Source organism: Scyliorhinus canicula, chromosome 17 (assembly GCF_902713615.1).
Source record: "Scyliorhinus canicula chromosome 17, sScyCan1.1, whole genome shotgun sequence".
Taxonomy (NCBI): domain Eukaryota; kingdom Metazoa; phylum Chordata; class Chondrichthyes; order Carcharhiniformes; family Scyliorhinidae; genus Scyliorhinus; species Scyliorhinus canicula.
This window is the reverse complement of record NC_052162.1, coordinates 19,049,518-19,069,725: the sequence shown is the minus strand read 5'-3', so window position 1 is coordinate 19,069,725 and position 20,208 is coordinate 19,049,518. Positions and strand designations below refer to the sequence as shown.

Below are 20,208 nucleotides of genomic sequence, written 5' to 3'. Positions count from 1 at the left end.
TTTTTAAATAGTGTCCCAATCTCTCGAGCCCACGACAAATGCCCCCCCCCCAAAGCCCCAACTCACTTTCAGGAGGTCCCCATGGCCCCCTACACCTACGAAGGGCACACCCCAGCCCAATCACTGGCATGCAAAGAATTGCCAGCTTGGCACCTTGGCAGTGCCATCTGGGCACCTTAGCAGTGCAAGGCAGACACCCAGGTAGCAGTGCCATCCTGCCCAGAGGACATGAACCTGGGAGCCTCCAATCCCCTGGGAGCCATCCACAAATGCTGTTCTGTCTGGTCCCCTTTTTGAGGAGACCAGTACTGAATGGCACTAACTTAAAGTCTCCAAGGCAAGGGAGTTAGATCCCACGCCTTGGGTAGATCTCGGGAACACATATTAGATTGAGACTAGCTGTCTCACTCTAGTATGCAGATTTGCGAGAAAGTGGCTCAATGGGCGGGATTCACATTGCGATGTCTGCGAGATCACATTATCTCTCGCGAGGCATGGCAGGCCGGAGGTAGATCTCGGAAGTGGGATCTCATACAAACATAGAAAATAGGAGCAGGAGGAGGCCATTCAACCCTTCAAGCCTGCTCCGGCATTCATTATGATCATGACTGATCATCCAACTCAATAGCTTAATCCCACTTTCCCCCCATATTCTTTTATCCTTTCACCCTAAATGCTGTATCTAACTCTCTTGAAAACATGCAATGTTTTGGCCTCAATTACTTTCTGATAATGAATTCCACTGGCCAACCACTCTCTAGGTGAAGAAATTTCTTCTCATCGTTGTCCGGAATAGTCTACCCCATATCCTCAGACCGTGACCCCTGGTTCTGGACACACCCACCATCGGGAACATCCTTCCTGCACCGACCTTGTTTAGTCCTGTTAGAATTTTATAGGTTTCTATGAGATCCTCCCTCATTCTTCTGAACTCCAGCGAATACAATCCTAACCATTTCCATCCCTCCTCATACGTCATCCCGCCATCCAAGAATCAGTCTGCTAGACCTTTGTTGCAATCCCTCCAGAGCAAGAACATCCTTCCTCAGATAAGGAGACCAAAACTGCATACAATATTCCAGGTGTGGCTTCACCAAGGCCCTATATAATTGCAGCAGACATCACTGCTCCTGTACTCGAATTCTCTTGCTATGAAGGCCAACAAACCATTTGCCTTCTTTACCACGTACTGTACCTGCATGCTTCCCTTCAGTGACTGGAGTGTGAAGACACCTAGATCTCGTTGCACAATCCCCTCCTAATTTATGGCCATTGAGATAATAGTCTGCCTTCTTGCTTTTGCTACCAAAGTGGATAACCTCGCGTTTCTCCAAATTATACTGCATCTGCCATTCATTTACCCACTCACTCAACTTGCCCAAATCACACTGAAGGATCGCTGCACCCTCTTCACAGCTCACCCTCCCACACAACTTGGTGTCATCAGTAAATTTGGAGATATTACATTTTGTTCCCTCATCTAAATCATTAATATATATTGTGAATAGCAGGGGTCCCAGCACTGATCCCTGTACTAGCCCACTAATCACTGCCTGCCAATTTGAAAAATACCCGTTAATTCCTACTCCCGGCATCTACTGGTCACGTTGTGCCGTGCACATTGCAATCAATTCCATTCCACCCACTAATTCTGTAGAATATATCCCAGCCCCCAAAGGTAATTAAGCAAACCCCCAAAATATCCATTCCCATTATTCATTCTTGATCAGTTGTTCTCCATTGATCGCAGATCTTTGGTTCCAGCAGCAAAAGGATTATCATGTTCCAAGAAAATGTTTGTAGCCCTTGTCCATCCCTAACCTGGAGCCTCCAATCCCATTCCAAGTATAGCCCGCTCTGAATGATTCTGCGCACTGTTTCAGAAAGCATATGATAGCAACCCCCCCCCTTCCAAATTCAAATTAAAACAATGTGTTTGTAGGACCCAACTGCAGTCAGCAACTCAACAATGGCATTGCTTCACTAATTTTGTTACAGTGACTTCTATGTTTGACCTCAGATACTGGAGTGAAGGTTATAGGAATTAGTATAAACTAAAATGACAAAATGCTGCACTTAGTTTTTCTGCAGCAAATGCTGGAGGAGAAATAGTGGGAGTTGACATGAATGTTGTTTGTGGATGGCAGCAAGCCAGAGTCAAATAATAGAGATGAAAAGATGGATGGATATTCATCAATTTTGCTTGATTACTCTTGGAATCAATTATTTATACAGAATGTTCCCTCGGGGAATTAAGTGGCTGGATAAAGTCCATAATAGGACAAATTTTACTAGGTCTGGGGGAAACATAGGGCGAGATTCTCCCAAAACGGGAGAAATCGTAAAGCTGCCGTAAAACCCGGGCGGGTTTTACGGCAGCGCGCCCCTTCCCGACGGGGGACCGATTCTGGTCCCCGGTCGGGGCTAGCAGCCCGACGCCGTAGGCTCCGGCAAGACGGGCTTAACGAAAATCGTTAAGCCCGCTTACCGGAGTTAGCGCCGGCTGACGCGTCATATGACGTCAGCCGCGCATGCGCAGTTTGGAAGACTCAAACCCGCGCATGCGCGGGTGACGTCATCGCGTTTTTGCGCGAAACCCGCGCATGCGCGGGCCGGGTTGCCCCTCAGCCGCCCCGCGAATGGATACTGCGGGGCGGCGGAAGGACAAGTAGTGCGCGGGCATCGGGCCCGCTGCCCGCGATCGGTGCCCACCGATCGCGGGCCCATGGCACCCTTGGCACGGCCGTGGTACTGCCGTGCCAATCGGTGCCATGGTTATAAAAAGCGAGTTGGTGACGCCATTTTTACGAACGGCAAGACCAGGTGTGTTTGCCGTTCGTGAAAACGGCGGAAAGGGCTGGGACTTCGGCCCATCTAACAGCTGTGAATCGCTGCCGGCCGTAAAAAAAACGGCGGCAGCGATTCGGGTCGGGACTTCGGCGGGGGTGTGGGAGAATAGCGGGAGGGCGGGAAAAATGTTGGGAAGGCCCTCCCGCTATTCTCCCACCCGTCGTGGGGGGCGGAGAATTTCGCCCATAGGGTTCTGTGCAGAATGGGAAAAACAGACCAAAAAGCTTCTCATCTGTCACTTATATTTGTGTCGGTGGAAGGGGGTCAAATTGCCTATTTTCATTCTCTCTCAAGGAAAATTCAGGCCCAAGGATTAAATTGTGAGGATCGAATACACAAACTATGGTTATTAATAATAATAATAATAATAATCACTTATTGTCACAAGTAGGCTTCAATGAAGTTACTTTGAAAAGCCCCTCGTCGCCACATTCTGGCGCCTGTTCGGGGAGGCTGGTACGGGAATTGAACCCGCGCTGCTGGCATTGTTCTGCATTACAAGCCAGCTGGTTAGCCCACTGTGCTAAACCAGCCCATGGTTGTATCCCATAGTGTTTTTTTAAATTCATTCATGAGATGTGGGGCTTTGCTGGCCCTAGTTGTCCTCGAACTGAGTGGTGTCAGGCCATTTAGAGGACAATTAAGCGTCAAGCATATTACTGTGTGTCTGGAGTTATATGTAGGCCAGACCAGGTAAAGATGGCAGATTTCCATCCCAAAAGGAAATGAGTGAACCAGCTGGATTTTACAACAATCAATGATAGTTTCATGGTCACCGTGAACCCATGTCTCCAGAGCATTAGGTCAGGCAGAATAGACTCAAGGAGCTAAGTGGCATATTCCTGTTTCTATGTCTGGAATTTTACAAGGAGACAGTGGCCCCAACCGTCCCAGCTGAAAAGTCAGAGGTAAGTACGCCTCTGCTTGGGATGAAGACCAACCGCCGAGAGATGCTGGTTAATCATATGGCCAGAAGCGACCTGGTTCCAACAGCACCACCAGCAGCAACAGCCACTGCTGAAGGCTGCAGACGGAAGGCATACAATGGAGGGAGGGACCTCCATTGGGCAGGGTGCTTGAACAGATGGGACCCCCCTCAGCCCCCAGACACCTCCTGCCACTGATATAACAGCAGCAGCAGGAGGAGGCCCTGAGACCAATGAGGTGACCATTATTTGTCTATGTAAAGGCCACAAATGGTCTAAAGGCAAGCTGGCATTGCATATGATTCTATTGCCTATCTCCCTTCCCCACCAACCTGTCAGCCCATTCCCAGAATGGCCATTAAATTCCACCTGAGGTTTCCATGCATGCATTTCACTTCATAGTGTGGCTCCTTTGTAGCCTTGGTAATTCTGCTGTTAAAGCACAAAGATCTTGCATAGAGGTCTTTGGTGCAGTGGTAGCATCACCACATCTGGGCCAGAAGCTCTGAGTTCAAGTCCCACTTCAGGAATTGATGGCCATGCATTCTTAACATGGCCAAACAGGTTGATTATCAGGCTACAAATCCTGGGTGGCAGGCAGTACGAGTGGGAGAGTTTCCTGGTTACTCATACTGTAGAAGGCAACAGCAAATCACTGCAGTACTTTGCCAAGCAGAATCGTGGACCAATCCAGTGTAAGGCCATCATCACCAAATTCCTCTATCTGGCACAGACACTCAGTGTGTTATCTCACAGTATTCCAAGGATGTATACCTATTGTGTTCCTTTAACGGTCATTTCATGCACACAACAAAAAACACAGGGTGAAATTCTCCGACCCCCACGACGGGTCGGAGAATAGCGGGAGGGCCTTCACGACATTTTTCCCGCCCTCCCGCTATTCTCCCCCACCCCCCGCCCAACTCCCGACCCGAATCGCTGCCGCCGTTTTTTTACGGCCGGCAGCGATTCACAGCTGTTCGATGGGCCGAAGTCCCAGCCCTTTACGCCGTTTTTACGAACGGCAAACACACCTGGTCTGGCCGTTCGTAAAAACGGCGTGACAAACTCGCTTTTCATAACCATGGCACCGATTGGCACGGCAGTACCACGGCCGTGCCAAGGGTGCCATGGGCCCGCGATTGGTGGGCACCGATCGCGGGCAGCGGGCCCGATGCCCGCGCACTCTTTCTCCTTCCGCCGCCCCGCAGTATCCATTCGCGGGGCGGCTGAGGGGCAACCCGGCCCGCGCATGCGCGGGTTTCGCGCAAATACGCGATGACGTCATCCGCGCATGCGCGGGTTGGAGTCTTCCAATCCGCGCATGCGCGGCTGACGTCATATGACGCGTCAGCCGGCGCTAACTCCGGCAAGCGGGCTTAACGATATTCGTTAAGCCCGTCATGCCGGAGCCTACGGCGTCGGGCTGCTAGCCCCGACCGGGGACCAGAATCGGTTCCCGGTCGGGAAGGGGCGCGCTGGCGTCAAACCCGCCCGGGTTTGACGCCAGCTTTACGATTTCTCCCGTTTTGGGAGAATCGCGCCCACAGTTATTTGACAGCCATAATGCTATCAAAGCTATTTGATTTGCTCCCCTCATGGCCCTGTAGGTAGATACACTGTCTGGTATGAAACTGATCCATAAAGGTCACAAAGGTCTTCTGTCTGTGCTGAGTTAGCCGATCTCACTATTAATACATTTGGATGTTTGAGAAATGGTCTTAGTGCCCTAAGAAGGGACATTCCGCAAAAGTTCTAGTCATGATCACTGCCCAGTGGCCCCTGCTGGAAAGTGCCCATGTATAGACAGACCTTCATTGGTGACAGGAGGAGTATTGATGAAAGTTAGACAAGCAAAAGATTAGTTGCAGCTGGAATGGTCCCACTGTCAACTAACCTACCGTCACACAAAGAAAGGCTATTTGAGCAAAGTAGGTATAGGAGGCTGACCATCGCCCTAACAAGAAATAAATAACTTCAGAAGAGAAAATTAATGAGGAAGATAATTTTGAACTACTCACAACATGGGATTTACTGGAATGTTAAGGTTAAATATTTCTAGGGCCTTTTGGAAGTTTTGAAAAATGTACCCAAGTTCTCATGTATTTTCCTTTACAGCAATTTATCGCATAACCCGATGAACTATATCCACAAAGATCAGTTTGACCACCTTGTTACTCTCAAGTCACTGTGAGTACAGTTTATCTTTCTTTGATCGTTGGTAGAACATGTGTCTGGTTACTGGATGTTCAGTTTTCTTTTTGGTGAAGTGACAACTTTCCCACCGAACGAGAGCCAAATCCAGGCTCACAGCCAATGGCTACGTTTGGCTATTCATCTTCAAATTCAATGGTGTGGTGAACATATGGCTGAACTCCAAGTTTATAAACAAAAATTAGAGAAGAAACAAACTGAAACTCAATAGAAATAAAACATTGGGCTATATCCCAGCTTTGTTCAAGTACATACTTGTGGGTGTCAATAATTTAGTACTTATTATAATGAATTTATACTCCAGCCTTTTGCTTTCTTAAGACAAGTAGACCAGAGGGAAACAACACTGTAACCTTCTCTGGATTGGATTGGATTTGTTTATTGTCACGTGTACCGAGGTGCAGTGAAAAGTATTTTTTCTGCGAGCAGCTCAACAGATCATTAAGCACATGGGAAGAAAAGGGAATAAAAGAAAATACATAATAGGGCAACACAAGGTATACAATGTAACTACATAAATACCGGCATTGGATGAAGCATACAGGGTGTAGTGTTAATGAGGTTAGTCCATAAGAGGGTCATTTAGGAGTCTGGTAACAGCGGGGAAGAAGCTGTTTTTGAGTCTGTTTGTGCGTGTTCTCAGACTTCTGTATCTCCTGCCCGATGGAAGAAGTTGGAAGAGTGAGTAAGCCGGGTGAGAGGGGTCTTTGATTATGCTGCCTGCTTTCCCCAGGCAGCGGGAGGTGTAAATGGAGTCAATGGGTTGGAGGCAGGTTTGTGTGAAGGACTGGGCTTTGTTCACGACTCTCTGAAGTTTCTTGCAGTCCTGGGCCGAGCAGTTGCCATACCAGGCTGTGATGCAGCCAGATAGGATGCTTTCTATGGTGCATCTGTAAAGGTTGGTAAGGGTTAATGTGGACATGTTGAATTTCCTTAGTTTCCGTCTGTGACGGTGATGCATACTCATTTAAGTTGGTCGATGAATTCTTAAATATGGACCAGTTCACTGTCTCTAAGCAGTCACGTAAGAATTCTTCTGTTTCCTCGGACCAGCACTGCACAACCTTCTTAGCTGGATTCTCCCGCTTGAGGTTCTGCTTGTACGCCGGGAGAAGGAGCACCGTCTTCTGGTCTGATTTCCCAAAGTGCGGTCAGGGATTGGAACGGTAGGCGCCGTTGATTTTTGAGTAGCAGTGATCAAAAGTGTTGTCGCTCCTGGTGGGACAGGAGATGTGCTGGTGGAAATTTGGCAGTACACTCTTGAGGATGGCCTTGTTGAAGTCTCTGGCCACGATGAACAAGGCCTACGGATGTTCTGTTTAGTAGTTGTTTATAAATGTCCAGTTTGTCCAAGACCTTCCTTCTGCCTGGGGTGGGATGTAGACCGCTGTGATAATGGCTGAAGTGAACACACGTAGAAGATAGTATGGGCGGCACTTCATGGTCAGGTATTCCAGGTCCGGGGAGCAGTAGGTCGCCAAAGTCGCCACATCCAAGGGCCAGGAGGAGTTGATGAGGAGGCAAAGCCCTCCACCTTTCGCTTTACCTGATGACGCGGTGCGTTCCGCCCGGTGAATTGAGAAGCCTTCAGGTTGTATGGCACAGTCCAGTGAGGCAGGGGTAAGCCATGTCTCTGTGAAACAGAGCACACAGCAGTCTCTTACTTCCCTCTGAGAGGTAAGTCTGGCGTTAGGTTCATCCAGCTTGTTTTCGATCGCTTGGACGTTTGCCAGGCGTATGCTGGGACGAGGGGTCTTGAAACCGCGTTGCTTCAGTCTAACCTGCAGACCACCATGGTTCCCTCGCTTCCTCGGTCCGTTTCCGGGGTCACGTCTGGCAGGGTCCCGGACGCTGGTTGAGGTAGAGGGGTTGCTGGGGGGGGGGGGGGGCATGTTTGCGCTCCGGATGGGTCCCAGTGTTCTGCAGGAACGTGAGTACCTTGCAGCGCGTTCGGGTCCTCGCGCGGGGTCTCTTCCATTTCGGGGGTCCTGGGACGTGGGCAGGGGCTTCCTGAGGCAGGTTGGGCTGAGTCCCGTGGTTTGTTCCCTCCCTGGGCGCTCCTGGTGTTGGGTCTTGAAGTAGGCCCGGTCGTGCCTCCACGTGGATTTTTCTTTCTTCCATCACCAGGTAGGTCGGGATGCTGGGCGGGCCTTTTCGGGTCGGGTCGGTGGGCGGGTTTTGCGGGGTCGAGTTGGGCCGGGTCTCGTCGTCGGGGGTCGGGTCGGGAGCTCCGGGGACTGGACCGGGCAATCCGGGGGCTGGCATCGGTTGTTAGGCCAGGTTGGAGCTCCAAGGTCCGGGTCAGCTCCAAATCGAGGTCGGGGCTTCTCCACTTCCAGCTTGTGGAGGTCAGGTTGGGTCAGGTCAAAAGGTCTCTACGGGCCTCGGAGAATGTTCAAGCCTGCAAGAAAAGATAAAGAAGAGGTTAGTAATAATGTTAGTCTTAGAATTAAATTTTAAAAGATTAGAATGAGTATAAGTTAAGTAAAAATTGGATCTGTTGGGGAGAGCTCGCAGAGAGTCGCCTCGCTCCAACGCCATCTTCAGCTTTATACATCTCTGATACTGTCCTGAACAAACCACTGAATCATAGAATTCCAACAGTGCAGAAGAAGGACATTTGGCCCACCGGCCCACCGGCCCTCCGAAAGAGCATCCTACCTAGGCCCACTCCCCCGTCCTATCCCCATAACCCTCTTAACCGTTGGACACTAAGGGACACTTTATCATGGCCAATCCATCAGACCTGCACATTTTTGGACTGTGGGAGGAAACCAGAGCACCCAGAAGGCCCAGGGCTTCCTGCCTGCATCACTACCATTCTCCCCATCACCTCCCTCAACCCAATAGGGGCCCCAAAACCTTGCACCAACTCCTCGTCCACCCTGGGAAACACCAACCCACCCAGGAACTGCTGCATTCCCTCCCGCTTGGCCAGGGCTCCGACTCATACAACCTCCTGTAAAATTCCTCAAATGTCCCATTTACCCCCACCGGGTCCAGCACCATCCTTCCCGCCCTCCCTTCACTTTACCAGTCTCCCTTGCCACCTCCTGTTTCCTAAGCTGGTGGGCCAGCGTCCTACACGCCTTCTCCCCATACTCGTATATTTCCCCATTGGCCCTCCACATCATCTTCCCCGTGGACACCAGCCCAAACTCCATCTGGAGCCTCTGCCTCTCCCTCAACAACCCCACTCCAGGGCCTCCGAATATGTCCTGTCCACCCTCAAAATCTCTTCCACCAGCCTTGCCACCTTTGCCCGTTCTGCATTTTCCCTATGTGCCCGAATCAAAATTACCCCCGCCCCCCCCCAAACTACCGCCTTGAGTGCCTCCCTCAGTGAGGCCGCCATGACCTACCCTGTGTCGTTCAGCTCCATGTACCCCCGAATGGCGGCCCTCAACCACTCGCACGCCTCCTCATCTGCCACCAGCCCCACATCTGGCCTCCATTGCGAGTGCTGCCCCTCTCCCGCCTCGGTCCACTCGCAAATCCACCCAGTGCAGCAAATGGTCTGAGACCATAAATGCGGAATACCCCGCGTCGACCACCCCCCGCCAACAATGCCTTGTCCACCACAAAAGAGTCATCAGGGAGTACACCCGGTGCACATGGCAAAAATACGAGAACTAATTCACCCTCGGCCTCCCAAACCTCCATGGGTCAAACTCCCATATGCTCCATAAACCTCTCAGATCCTTTGCCACTGCCGACAACTACCCCGACCTTGGGCTCGACCGCTCCAAACTTGGCTCAATGGCCATTTGAAAATCCCCCCCCAATGATCAACCGGTGCGAGTCCAGGTCAGGAATCTTCCCAGCACCCACCTCATAAAATCCACATCATCCAGGACTGCCGGCATCCCCTGCAGCTTCCCACTAACTATCACGAAAATCCCCCCACCCTGAATTTGCCATAATATTCCCCACCTCGAACGCCACCCACTTATTCACCAGCAACACCAGCACCCTTGTATTCATATCCAGTCCCGAATGGAACACCTGCCCTACCCATCCTTTCCTCAACCTTGCCTGATCACCTATCTATAAATGTGTCTCTTGTAGAACAGCCAGGTCCGCCTTCAGATACCTCAGGTACATGAACAACATGACCGTTTGACCGGCCCATTCAGCTCCGTTATGTTCCACGTGACCAGCCTGGTTGGAGGGCTCCTCGCCCCCTCCCCTGCTGATCAACCATATCCCTCTTTGGGCCAGCCACGGATGTCTACTGTCATCACTCCCTTTCCAACTGCGCCACACCAGCCACACCTTTGTCAGCATTCCCTCCCCTGTTCCTCCAAAACAACACAACCATCCATCCCCCTCCCCTGTACCAACCACCTGACTGCCCCCCACTGAGCTTCCATTTACGTGCCCCCCACAACTAGCATGGCAGCCCATGCCCAAGGCCTCCGTACACCTCTGCCCCCAATTCCCCCCCCCCCCCCCGGTCCGCAACCCCCCAAGAAACAAAGAAACAGAACAACAGACAAAGGTACACTGTCCCATGATGCTCCCCAACACCCTGCCACCAAATCCAGCATGAATAATTCAAAGGAGAAAAAGCTCTCCAAAAACAACCAAAGATAAAACACCTCCTCACACCTCCCCAAAAGTTCAATGTCCTCCTTCTCGTGCCAGTCCATTGCCTCTCAAAAACCCCATCACTTCCTCTGGCGTTCCAAAATAGTATTCTCGATTCTGGAAGTCACCCAGAGGCAGGCCGCGTATAGCACCCCAAACTTCACCCCTTCTTGAAGGGGGTGGCCTCGACCGGATTAAACCCGGCCCTCCTCTTCGCCAGGTCTGCACCCAGGTCTTGGTACACCCACAGCTCGTTCCCTTCCCAGGTGCACCTCCTCGTCTGCCTCGCCCATCGAAGAATCTTCTCTTTGTCCAAGAAGCGGTGCAACCGCATCACCATCACCCTCGGCGGCTCGCCTGCCTGTGGCCTTCATATCAGCACCCTGTGCACTCAGTCGATGTCCAGAGGCTGGTTAAAGGCCTCCTCCCCCATCAGTTTTTCCAGCATATTAGGCACATACGTGCTAGCCTTCACTCCTTTGATGGCTTCGGGCAACCCCACGATCCACAAATTGTGCCACCTGGAGCGGTTCTCCAATTCTCCACCTTTTCCTTCAGCCTCTTTTGGGTCTCCTGCATCACCCCCATCTCGGCCACCAACGAGGTGAGCTGCTTCTCGTGCTCCCCACCGCCTCCTCCAATATCTGGCCCTGGTTGTCGAGCCTCTGCTCCATTCGGTCAATCCCTGCTTTGAGCGGCTCCGCCACCCTGGCCAGGTCCTCCAAGGCTGAACTTCTCATTTAAGAAGTCTACCAGCTGCTCCATAGACCACTGGGCGGGCAGAACAGGCCCTTTGCTCTCTGCCATCTTGACCTGTGGCGCACTAAGACTCTCCTGCTCCACCAGCTCCCTTTTTCTCAACCCATTTCTAGTTTGTGAATCCATCCACCAACCACGCCAGAGGAGTTACACTTTCTCCTGGCACACCTGCATCTCTTTCCATCCAGAATTCCACCCTTCGGATTGGGAAAGGACCAAAACAATTCCACCTTGAGCGGGAGCTACCGCTACCGGAAGTTCCCACATTGTTCTATATCAAAGGAACTAAAAACCCTGTCTGAGCTAATTGTTCTCATAATTTACCCCTTTTCCCCCAGTATCATTTTGGTGATTTTTGCATTCCTTCCAAGGACAACATATCCTTCTTGAGTTGTGGGGCCCAGAGCTGAAACGTTTCACAACTTCTATTCCTTTGCATTCCAGACCCGTTGAGATAAAGACAAACACTGCGTTAGTCTTTTAACTGTTTTCTTGCACCTGTCCACTACCTTACAGTACCTTTAATTCTCTTTTCACTATTGGGAAAATACTCTGATCTATATTTTTTGAGTCAAAAGTGGATAGTCTGACACTTCTTCTCCACATTAAACTTAATCTGTCGTAGTTTTGTTTACTCACTTAATCTATCAATGTCCCTTTCCAATTTTAAACTCAGATTTACACTTTTTAGTAAGCCACCTGGCTTAATGTCATCAGCAGATTGTGCTCTCAGTTCCTTTGTTTTAATCATTTATAAATATAGTGGAAAGCTAAGACCACAATACAGCTATCTGGGGACTCCACTAACACATGTACAATTCTGTCAATTTGAGTACATACCATTATCCCTATGTCTGTCTCCTATCTCCTACACTATTCCCTCCCCATGCCAATAAGTTACCTCCAACTCCAAGTTCTCTCATTTCTGTTAATAATCTCTGGTGTGAAATATATTCAATGCCTTCTTGAATCTCATGAAGGTAACATTGAAAGAAACTCCCATATCTACTACTTCAATTACCTCCTCAAAAAATTAAATGAAATTCAACACAATAAGCCATAAACTGGTTAATGAGTTTCATGAAGTTCACAAGATGACTGTTACAAAGAACAAAAGAGCATTATGAGGCTATTAACCTTTTCCCTCACAAACCATCAAATAGAATATTAGAGCCATTACACCTGAACTTGGTCTCTGAACAAGCCCTTTCCCCATACCTTTTTAATTGTTTTGTATTTCAGATTTTATCCATTTCTCTTTCAAAAGCAATTTTACTTTCACCACACTTTCTGGTAGAGAATTTCATGTCCGAACAGCCTTTAAGTTTAAAAAAAAAAATCCATATTTGACATTCCTTTGGGAAATGTAGTAAATGTATGCCCTCTAGTTACTGACTGACCAGCCAATGTGCATGTTTGTTGTTATCTTCCTTAATCTCATAATTTTAAATGCCTCCATTGGACCTTCTCATTATCTTCTTTGTTAAAATTCTTTAGTTCCTTCTCATAACTGAAACCTTTTATTTATAGTATCCTCTTGAATCGCTTTGATTTCCTTTCCATGACCTTGATTGCCTTCCTAAACAAAGGTGCCCAAAACTGCTCACAATACCTAAAATTAGCTTAGCACTTGGCTTTTTGAGATGCACATTAATAGTTCCTGGCTTCTTTATTTTTCAGAGACTTGGATGGGATCAACATTTTCAACATGCAGAACCGAATATTTAAGAATCTGGGCAATCTCTCACACATGTACGTTGAATCTTCCTAGTAAAGGTTTTCCTGGAGCGATAAAATAAACAAACTGCACTTGTTCTGGCAATGAATGCCATCAGTCATTAAGAGTTTAACAATATCTGTTTTACGAGATGACCTATTTATTGAGCAGTAATGGCACTATTTAAACAACTTCAGTTAGCCTGTTTTATAAAATAGAGATCCAATATTTTCTTAACTTAATGTAGGGTATTATTTTGACATGATGGGCTGAAGAGTCTTTCTCTGCTGTAAAACTCAATAATTACATACATAAAAGTACATAAAACTTTCAGCACAAAAACAGGTTATTCAGCCTTATTGGTATTTACTGGACTTTATACTTCAACCTACTTCATCTAACCCCATCATTATATCCAATTCCTTTCTCCCTTAGCTACTTATCTAGATTTCCCTTAATTCTTTTTCGTTCTGTTCCTAGACACACATGAGGCAGATGAAATGCATGCTGAGATCTGTTTCTATAGCTGTTATTTCCTGGGCACTAGCCTGTCGCCAGAGGCTATAGCTTATGGGGAAACCTAGCCACAGCAAATATGGCTGACCAAGAGACTCTCCCTCTCTGACCACCTGACAGAGGCATATTGGAAGAATTTACAGGCTAAATTCAACCTATTTGGCCACGTTGTGAACACACTCATCATGGCCATCAAGTCCTGAAGTGGGACCTGAGCTCAGAGCTTTTGGTTCAGAGACGAGGGCACTGCCCAGTGTGCACAAGACCCTCCACTCCCCTCAAATATCTATATTACTTGTCTTAACCACTCCAGGTGACACTGGCCGTGATCTACCGGCCACGCTGCACCCAAAAAGCAGCACACCGTGCTGCAACATAGCTAGTATCTGCTGGGAGAACCTGCTTCCTGGATCTATCCGGCTTGCCACACTTCGCGAGGTCCAATCTATTGTGGATGGGATCATCTTTTGCCAAATCTGCATATGGAATGAGACAGCTATTCTCACTCTAATATGCAGTTCTCCGAGGTAACAAAGGTGTTGGGATTTAACCTTTTGCCTTGGCGACCTCGGGTGAGCGTCATTTAGTACTGGTCTTCACAAATGGGGACAAAGTGGAATGGCACTCATTGGGGCTCCTAGGGGCATGCACTCTGGGCAGGGTGATACCCTGGCATTGCACGATCGTGTTTTTCTCCGCACGATCGTGTTTTTTGCGATTCCGGAGTTGCTGGTTGGAGAACCCAGCCCACTGTCTTCTAACTCATTCACTGCCACCCAAATTACATACATTATAAATATACATTATAAAGTGAGATCCTTAAACACTCATCAATGTCTCACACATTTATCTTGGGGGCTATCTCTTTACCAACCAATAATCCTCAGACACCTCCTTCCAGGATATACAAATACAAGGACTGATGTTTCTCAGTATTCAGTCTATTTCTTTTACAAAGGTACACTGATTAGAATTAACCAATCCTTTCCTCAGAGAGATCTATAAATTGATTGGCGCCTTTGGTTGTCCTCAGTGAGAGTAATATTTAGGTACAGCTTCCCACCTAGTGAACAGTTATATATGGTCTGATATAATATAATTGTACTAACTGCTGTATCTAATTTCTCCCTCACATAGTCATCTGTACACTTACTAAGAAGGCCGAGTAATGTTATTTGCCTTGGGAACATATTGGATTATTCTGATGAACACATTGCTGAAACGAAAACATAATCTAGCCTGTTAAACATTAGCCCAATCTATAAATCAACCCAGTCTATCAGTTTGCGGCACTTGGCCTGTGCAAGTGTACACATTGTTATTGCCAGTGTTCGAACGGTATGTTTTTGCAGTTCAAACTAGCCCTACCTTTGATTCTAAAATTTAAAAATTCCAACTGATCCTGTGTTGTTTTATGTACTGCCATTACCATATTTTATGCATAACTTTAATGTGATCCAAGTTAGTTATAAAACTGCGAATATGCACCCCGGAATCTCTTCCTTCTCCAGAATCAAACCATGCAGAACAGAAAAACCCACATTCTTCAAAGTGTGAAGAGGTCAAAATCTGCAAAGGGATGTAGATATGTTAAATGAGTGGGCAAAAAATTGGCAGATGAACTATAATGTGGGAAAATGTGAACTTGACGACTTTGGCAGGAAGAATCGGAAAGCAGCATATTGTTTAAATGGAGAGAGATTGTAGAACAATGCAGGACAGAGAGCTCTGAGCGTCCTGGTATATGGATCACTCAATGTTAGTATCCAGGTACAGCAAGTGATTAGGAAAGCAAATAAATATTTGTGTTCATTGAAAGGGGAATCAAGATTAAAAGTAGGGAAGTTTTTGCTACAGTTGTACAGGGTGTTGGTGAGAGCACATCTGGAGTCCTGTGCACTTTGGAAGCAGTGTGGAAAAAATTCTACTGATTCCTGGGATGAAGTCAGAATTTTCCCCCAAAATATTTAAGGCCGTAATTCTCCTGTCGTTCACACCGGCAGGATTCTCTGATGCTGCTGCCAGCACATACTCTGTCGTGGGTTTCCTGGTGATGTGGGGTGGCTTCAATGGGAATCCCATTGACAGCAGTGGGACCATCTCGCTATGATTGAGCTGGCCACATGAAAAGCAGTTAAGTGCTTTCTGCATAGAAGTAAAAGTGGAGGCACTTAACTCTGAGATGCTTATAAGCATTGTGGATAGGTTCAAAGCAAGCTACTTGAGAAGCATTCAAATCAAGCATGAAGGAAAATGAAAATAAAATATCCAGGCATCTGGCTGACTGGAAGCTGTCAATTACAGCCTCCTAAAAGCTACTTATCTTTGAAGTAAATGGAAGCCTTCCAGATCAAATGATCCAAAGGGGTTTAAAGCCTCGTGATGTGGTTTTGGTTTTCTATGAAGTAGCCGCTGCTGCTTTCTCGACATGATCTTATCAAATAGCAGAGCAGGCACAAAGGGACAAATGCCCTATTCCGCTAAAGTATAACTTGTGAAGTAAATAAATTCCAAATGAAATAAATTTTTACAGGAACAAATTTTATAAAACAAGAACTGAAAATGCTTGAAAAACTCAGCAGGCCTGGCAGCATTTGTGGAGCGAGAAAAGAGTTAATGTTTCGCGTCAGTATGACTCTTCTTCAGAGACTGCTAATTATTTTCCCACTCACTTAACTGGTCTACATCCCTTTCAAAGTCTTACAAAACTTTGGAATTAATCAATAAATGATATATATAAGGTTTGATGAATTGTGGAGATGGTGGCATATGGTATTGTCACTGGACAAGTAATCCAGAGTCCCAGAGTAATGCTCTGTGGACCCAGGTTCAAATCCCACCACTGCAGATAGTAGAATTCGAATTTAATAAAATACCTGGAATTAAGAAGTCTAATGATGACCAATAAACCATTGTCAATTGTCGCAAAAAAAACCCATCTGGTTCATTTATGTCCTTCAAGGAAGGAAATCTGTCTTCCTTACCTGGTCTGGCCTACATGTGGCTGCAGACCTACAACGATGTGGTTGACTCTTAATTTCCCCCTCAAGGGCAATCAGAGATAGGCAATAAATGCTGGCCTAGCCTGCATTGCGCACATCCCATGAACACATTTTTAAAAATGTACAGGCTTGTGTTGTGCCAATTGAAAGACTCCCAGGGTGCTATTTGCAAGATACATAAAATCACAAGGTCATAGGAAATAGGAGAAAATGTCGGCCATTCGACCCATCAAACCTGCTCCACCATTCGGTAAGATCATGGCTGATCTGATTGTGACCTTAGGTTCACTTTCCTACCTGACCCCCCCATAACCTTTAACTCTCTTGTAGATCAGAAACTCTGGGTGGGATTCTCCAATCCTCTAGCCGTGTGTTTATCAGCGGTGTACCATTTTCTGGTGACGGGAGTCTCTACTCCTGCCGCTTGTCAATGGGATTTCCCATTCAAGCTGTCAGCCAGAAAAGATAATCCTAATGGCTGGAGAATTCCAGCTTCTTGTCTACCTCTGTCTTGAATATATTCAATGACCCAGCTTCCATTGCTCACTGGAAAATAAATCCAAAGTCTAATGACCTTTTGAGAGAAGAAATTCTTTATCTCCATATTAAATGGGAGACCCCTTATACTTCCTTCCCCCCCGAAATAAAGACAACATTCACAGCATAACATCACAGTTATCATTAACATTACATGTAATGCTATCTGCCCTCTAGTTATCTAACAGATTCTCTCATCCTTTTTCCATGGAGTTTACACCAGTGCAAGTTCCCTCCTTTTGTATCAGTCTTCACAGTGGAAGACACCAGAACTTCAAGAGAGTCAGGGGCAGAGGTGAGTGTAGTGGCCATCACAAAGGAGAAGGTTCCGAAGAAACTGAAAGATCTGAAGGTGGATAAATTACCCGGACAGGATGGACTACACCCCAGGGTTCTGAAGGTGATAGCTTAGGAGATTGTGGAGGCATTGATGGTGATCTTTCAGGAATTACTGGAGGCAGAGAGGGTCCCAGAGGATTGGGAAATGGCTAATGTAAAACCCCTGTTTAAGAAGGGAAGGAGGCGGAAGATAGGAAATTTTAGGCCGGTTTGCCTGACTTCAGCTGGAACTAAGGAAGGATGTGCTGGCCTTGAAGAGGGTCTAGAAGAGGTTCACAAGAATGATCCCCAGAATGAAGGACATGTCATATGAGGAGCGGTTGAGGCCTCTGGGTCTGTACTTGATGGAGTTTGGAAGACTGAGGATCTTATGGAAACTTACAGAATACCGAGAGGCCGAAATTGAGTGAATGTGGAGAGGATGTTCCACTAATAGGGCCCAGCCTCAGACAGAAGTGATGATCCTGTAAAACAGATGAGAAGGAATTTCTTCAGCCAGAGGGTTGTGAATCTATGGAACCCATTTCCGCAGAGGGCTGTGGAGGCCAAATCACTGAGTGTCTTTAAGGCAGAGATAGATAGGTTCTTGATTAATAAGGTGATTGTGAGGGAAGGCAGGAAAATGGGGATGAGAAACATATCAGCCATGATTGAATGGCAGACCAGACTCAATGGGCCAGATGGCCTAATTTGTTCCTATGTCTTATCGTTTCCCACCCAACTGGCCATTCTTGTACAAGCAGGAACAGTAAGCCTCAGCAAGCTATTTCACTGTGGTGGCATCTCAGTTGGCTGATTCTGACCTTGTCCCCTTCTGACATTCAGGAAGACAACATTTTCAGCAGAAGTCTAGCCTGGCTGCAATAGGTTCACCATTTGTAAATGAAGGAATGTATTATTTCTGGGCTGAGATCTTATAAAAACTTTTTCTCATGCATTAGGGAAGGTTAGGGAACATTTTGAATAGCATGCAATGGAAACTCAGGCATTTGATTGTAAAAATTCTCATTACTTTTTTTTTAAACTTTGACAGATACTTTAAGAAGTTTGAATACTGCAGGTATTCTCCCCATGTCCGGAGCTGCAAGCCAAATACAGACGGAATCTCATCTTTCGAAAACCTGTTGGCCAACATCATTCTGCGAGTCTTTGTGTGGGTGGTGGCTTTCATCATCTGCTTTGGAAATCTCTTTGTTATCTGCATGAGGTCATGCATCACAACAGAAAACAGGCTACATACCCTGTCTATCAAATCACTTTGCTGTAAGTGGTACCTGGAGACATTTTATTCTTTAACTGGATGTCATAGGAAATAACTGGAAGCAAATAAGTATTTCACAAATGGAACATTGTAGTTATTGCGTAGAACAGTACAGATTTTTAAAAAATTCCTTTTTTGGATGTGGACATTATTGGCAAGGCTACTACATATAGCCCATCCCTAACTGCCATTGATAAAGTAATAGTTAGCACTGCGGCCTCATGGCGCCGAGGTCCCAGGATCGATTTCGGCTCTGTGTCACTGACCGTGTGGAGTTTGCACATTTTCCCCGTGTTTGCGTGGGTTTTGCCCCCACAACCCAAAGATGTGCAGGGTAAGTGGATTGGCCACGCTAAATTGCCCCTTAATTGGAAAAAAATGAATTGGGTATTCTAAATTTATGGAAAAAATAGATAATGTAATGGTGAGCCACTTTCTTGAATCACTGCAACCAGTGTGTTGAAGATTTTCCACAGTTCTCTTAGGGAGGGGGTCTCCAAGACTTAGACCCAGTGACAATGATACAGTTGCAAGTCAGAGTGGTGTGTGACTTTCAGGGGAACATGCAGTTGGTGGTGTTTCCATACTCCTTCTGTCCTTATTCTTCTTGGTGGTAAAAGTTATGGGCAGGATATTCCAGTCCTGCCACCGTCAATGGGCTTTCCCATTGTGTGTGCCCTCTGCCACTGGGGAACCTGGAACAGGGGGTTGCCATTGGCAGGATCAGAGGATCCTGCTGGTGGGCACGGCTGGAAAATTTCAGCCGTAATAGATGTTTTAAAAGTGCTGTCAATAAAGCCTTGGCGGGTTGCTGCAGTACACCTTGTTGGAGGTACACACTGCTGCCATTGTGTGCTGACAATTGAGGGAGTGCATATTAAAGATGCTAATGCAGAACTCACAGGTTTCCTATAGTTTAATATTTTTCAATATCCCATGGTTCAGTAAGTAATGGCAAGCTCTGTATTGAAATGATATATGCAAGAAACTGGGGCTGATACTGTCTAAGGGAGAATTCCAAAGACATAAACAAATGGTAAATATGAGGCTGGATTCTCCATTGACCATTGTCAGCAGAGAAACCCATGATTGGGTGGAGAACTAGCGTTGTCAAAACAAACAGGATCGACACCCCGTTTACAATGCTCCAGCCTCCCTGGCAGCGCCATCGTGGTTCACGTCCCACGCCAGCGGGAGGATGCAAATAGTTCAAATTGACCTATTTTCATCCTATTAATGTGCTGCACATCGGATTCACCACACCTCCGGATTCTCCGGTCCTCTGGTCTGGGCATGGATTGGTGTAAGTATTTGTCAGCATGGCCCTGGAGCAGTGGACCTCGCGGTGGGTCACGGGGGTCAGCCTTTCAGGTAGATTCCCCCAAAGTCCATGAGAGGGTCACTCCTCCCCCACAATACAAATCCTGCCCACCCCACCAGACCCGCCCACCAGACTCTCCCAGTAAGAGACCCCCAGAACAGAGCCCTTACCAGAAA

General features: G+C 47.2%; 1 protein-coding gene across 1 annotated transcript in view; it reads left to right on the top strand.

Annotated features, from left to right (window-relative positions):
- The window catches only part of rxfp2l (relaxin family peptide receptor 2, like), a 107,253-nt gene that overhangs the window by 75,790 nt on the left and 11,255 nt on the right, over window positions 1–20,208 (top strand). Inside the window, exons 13-15 of the mRNA XM_038776243.1 lie at window positions 5,895–5,966; window positions 13,020–13,091; window positions 18,484–18,713. Coding sequence (XP_038632171.1) covers window positions 5,895–5,966; window positions 13,020–13,091; window positions 18,484–18,713 — 374 coding nt within the window. The remainder of the gene's footprint in view (window positions 1–5,894; window positions 5,967–13,019; window positions 13,092–18,483; window positions 18,714–20,208) is intronic.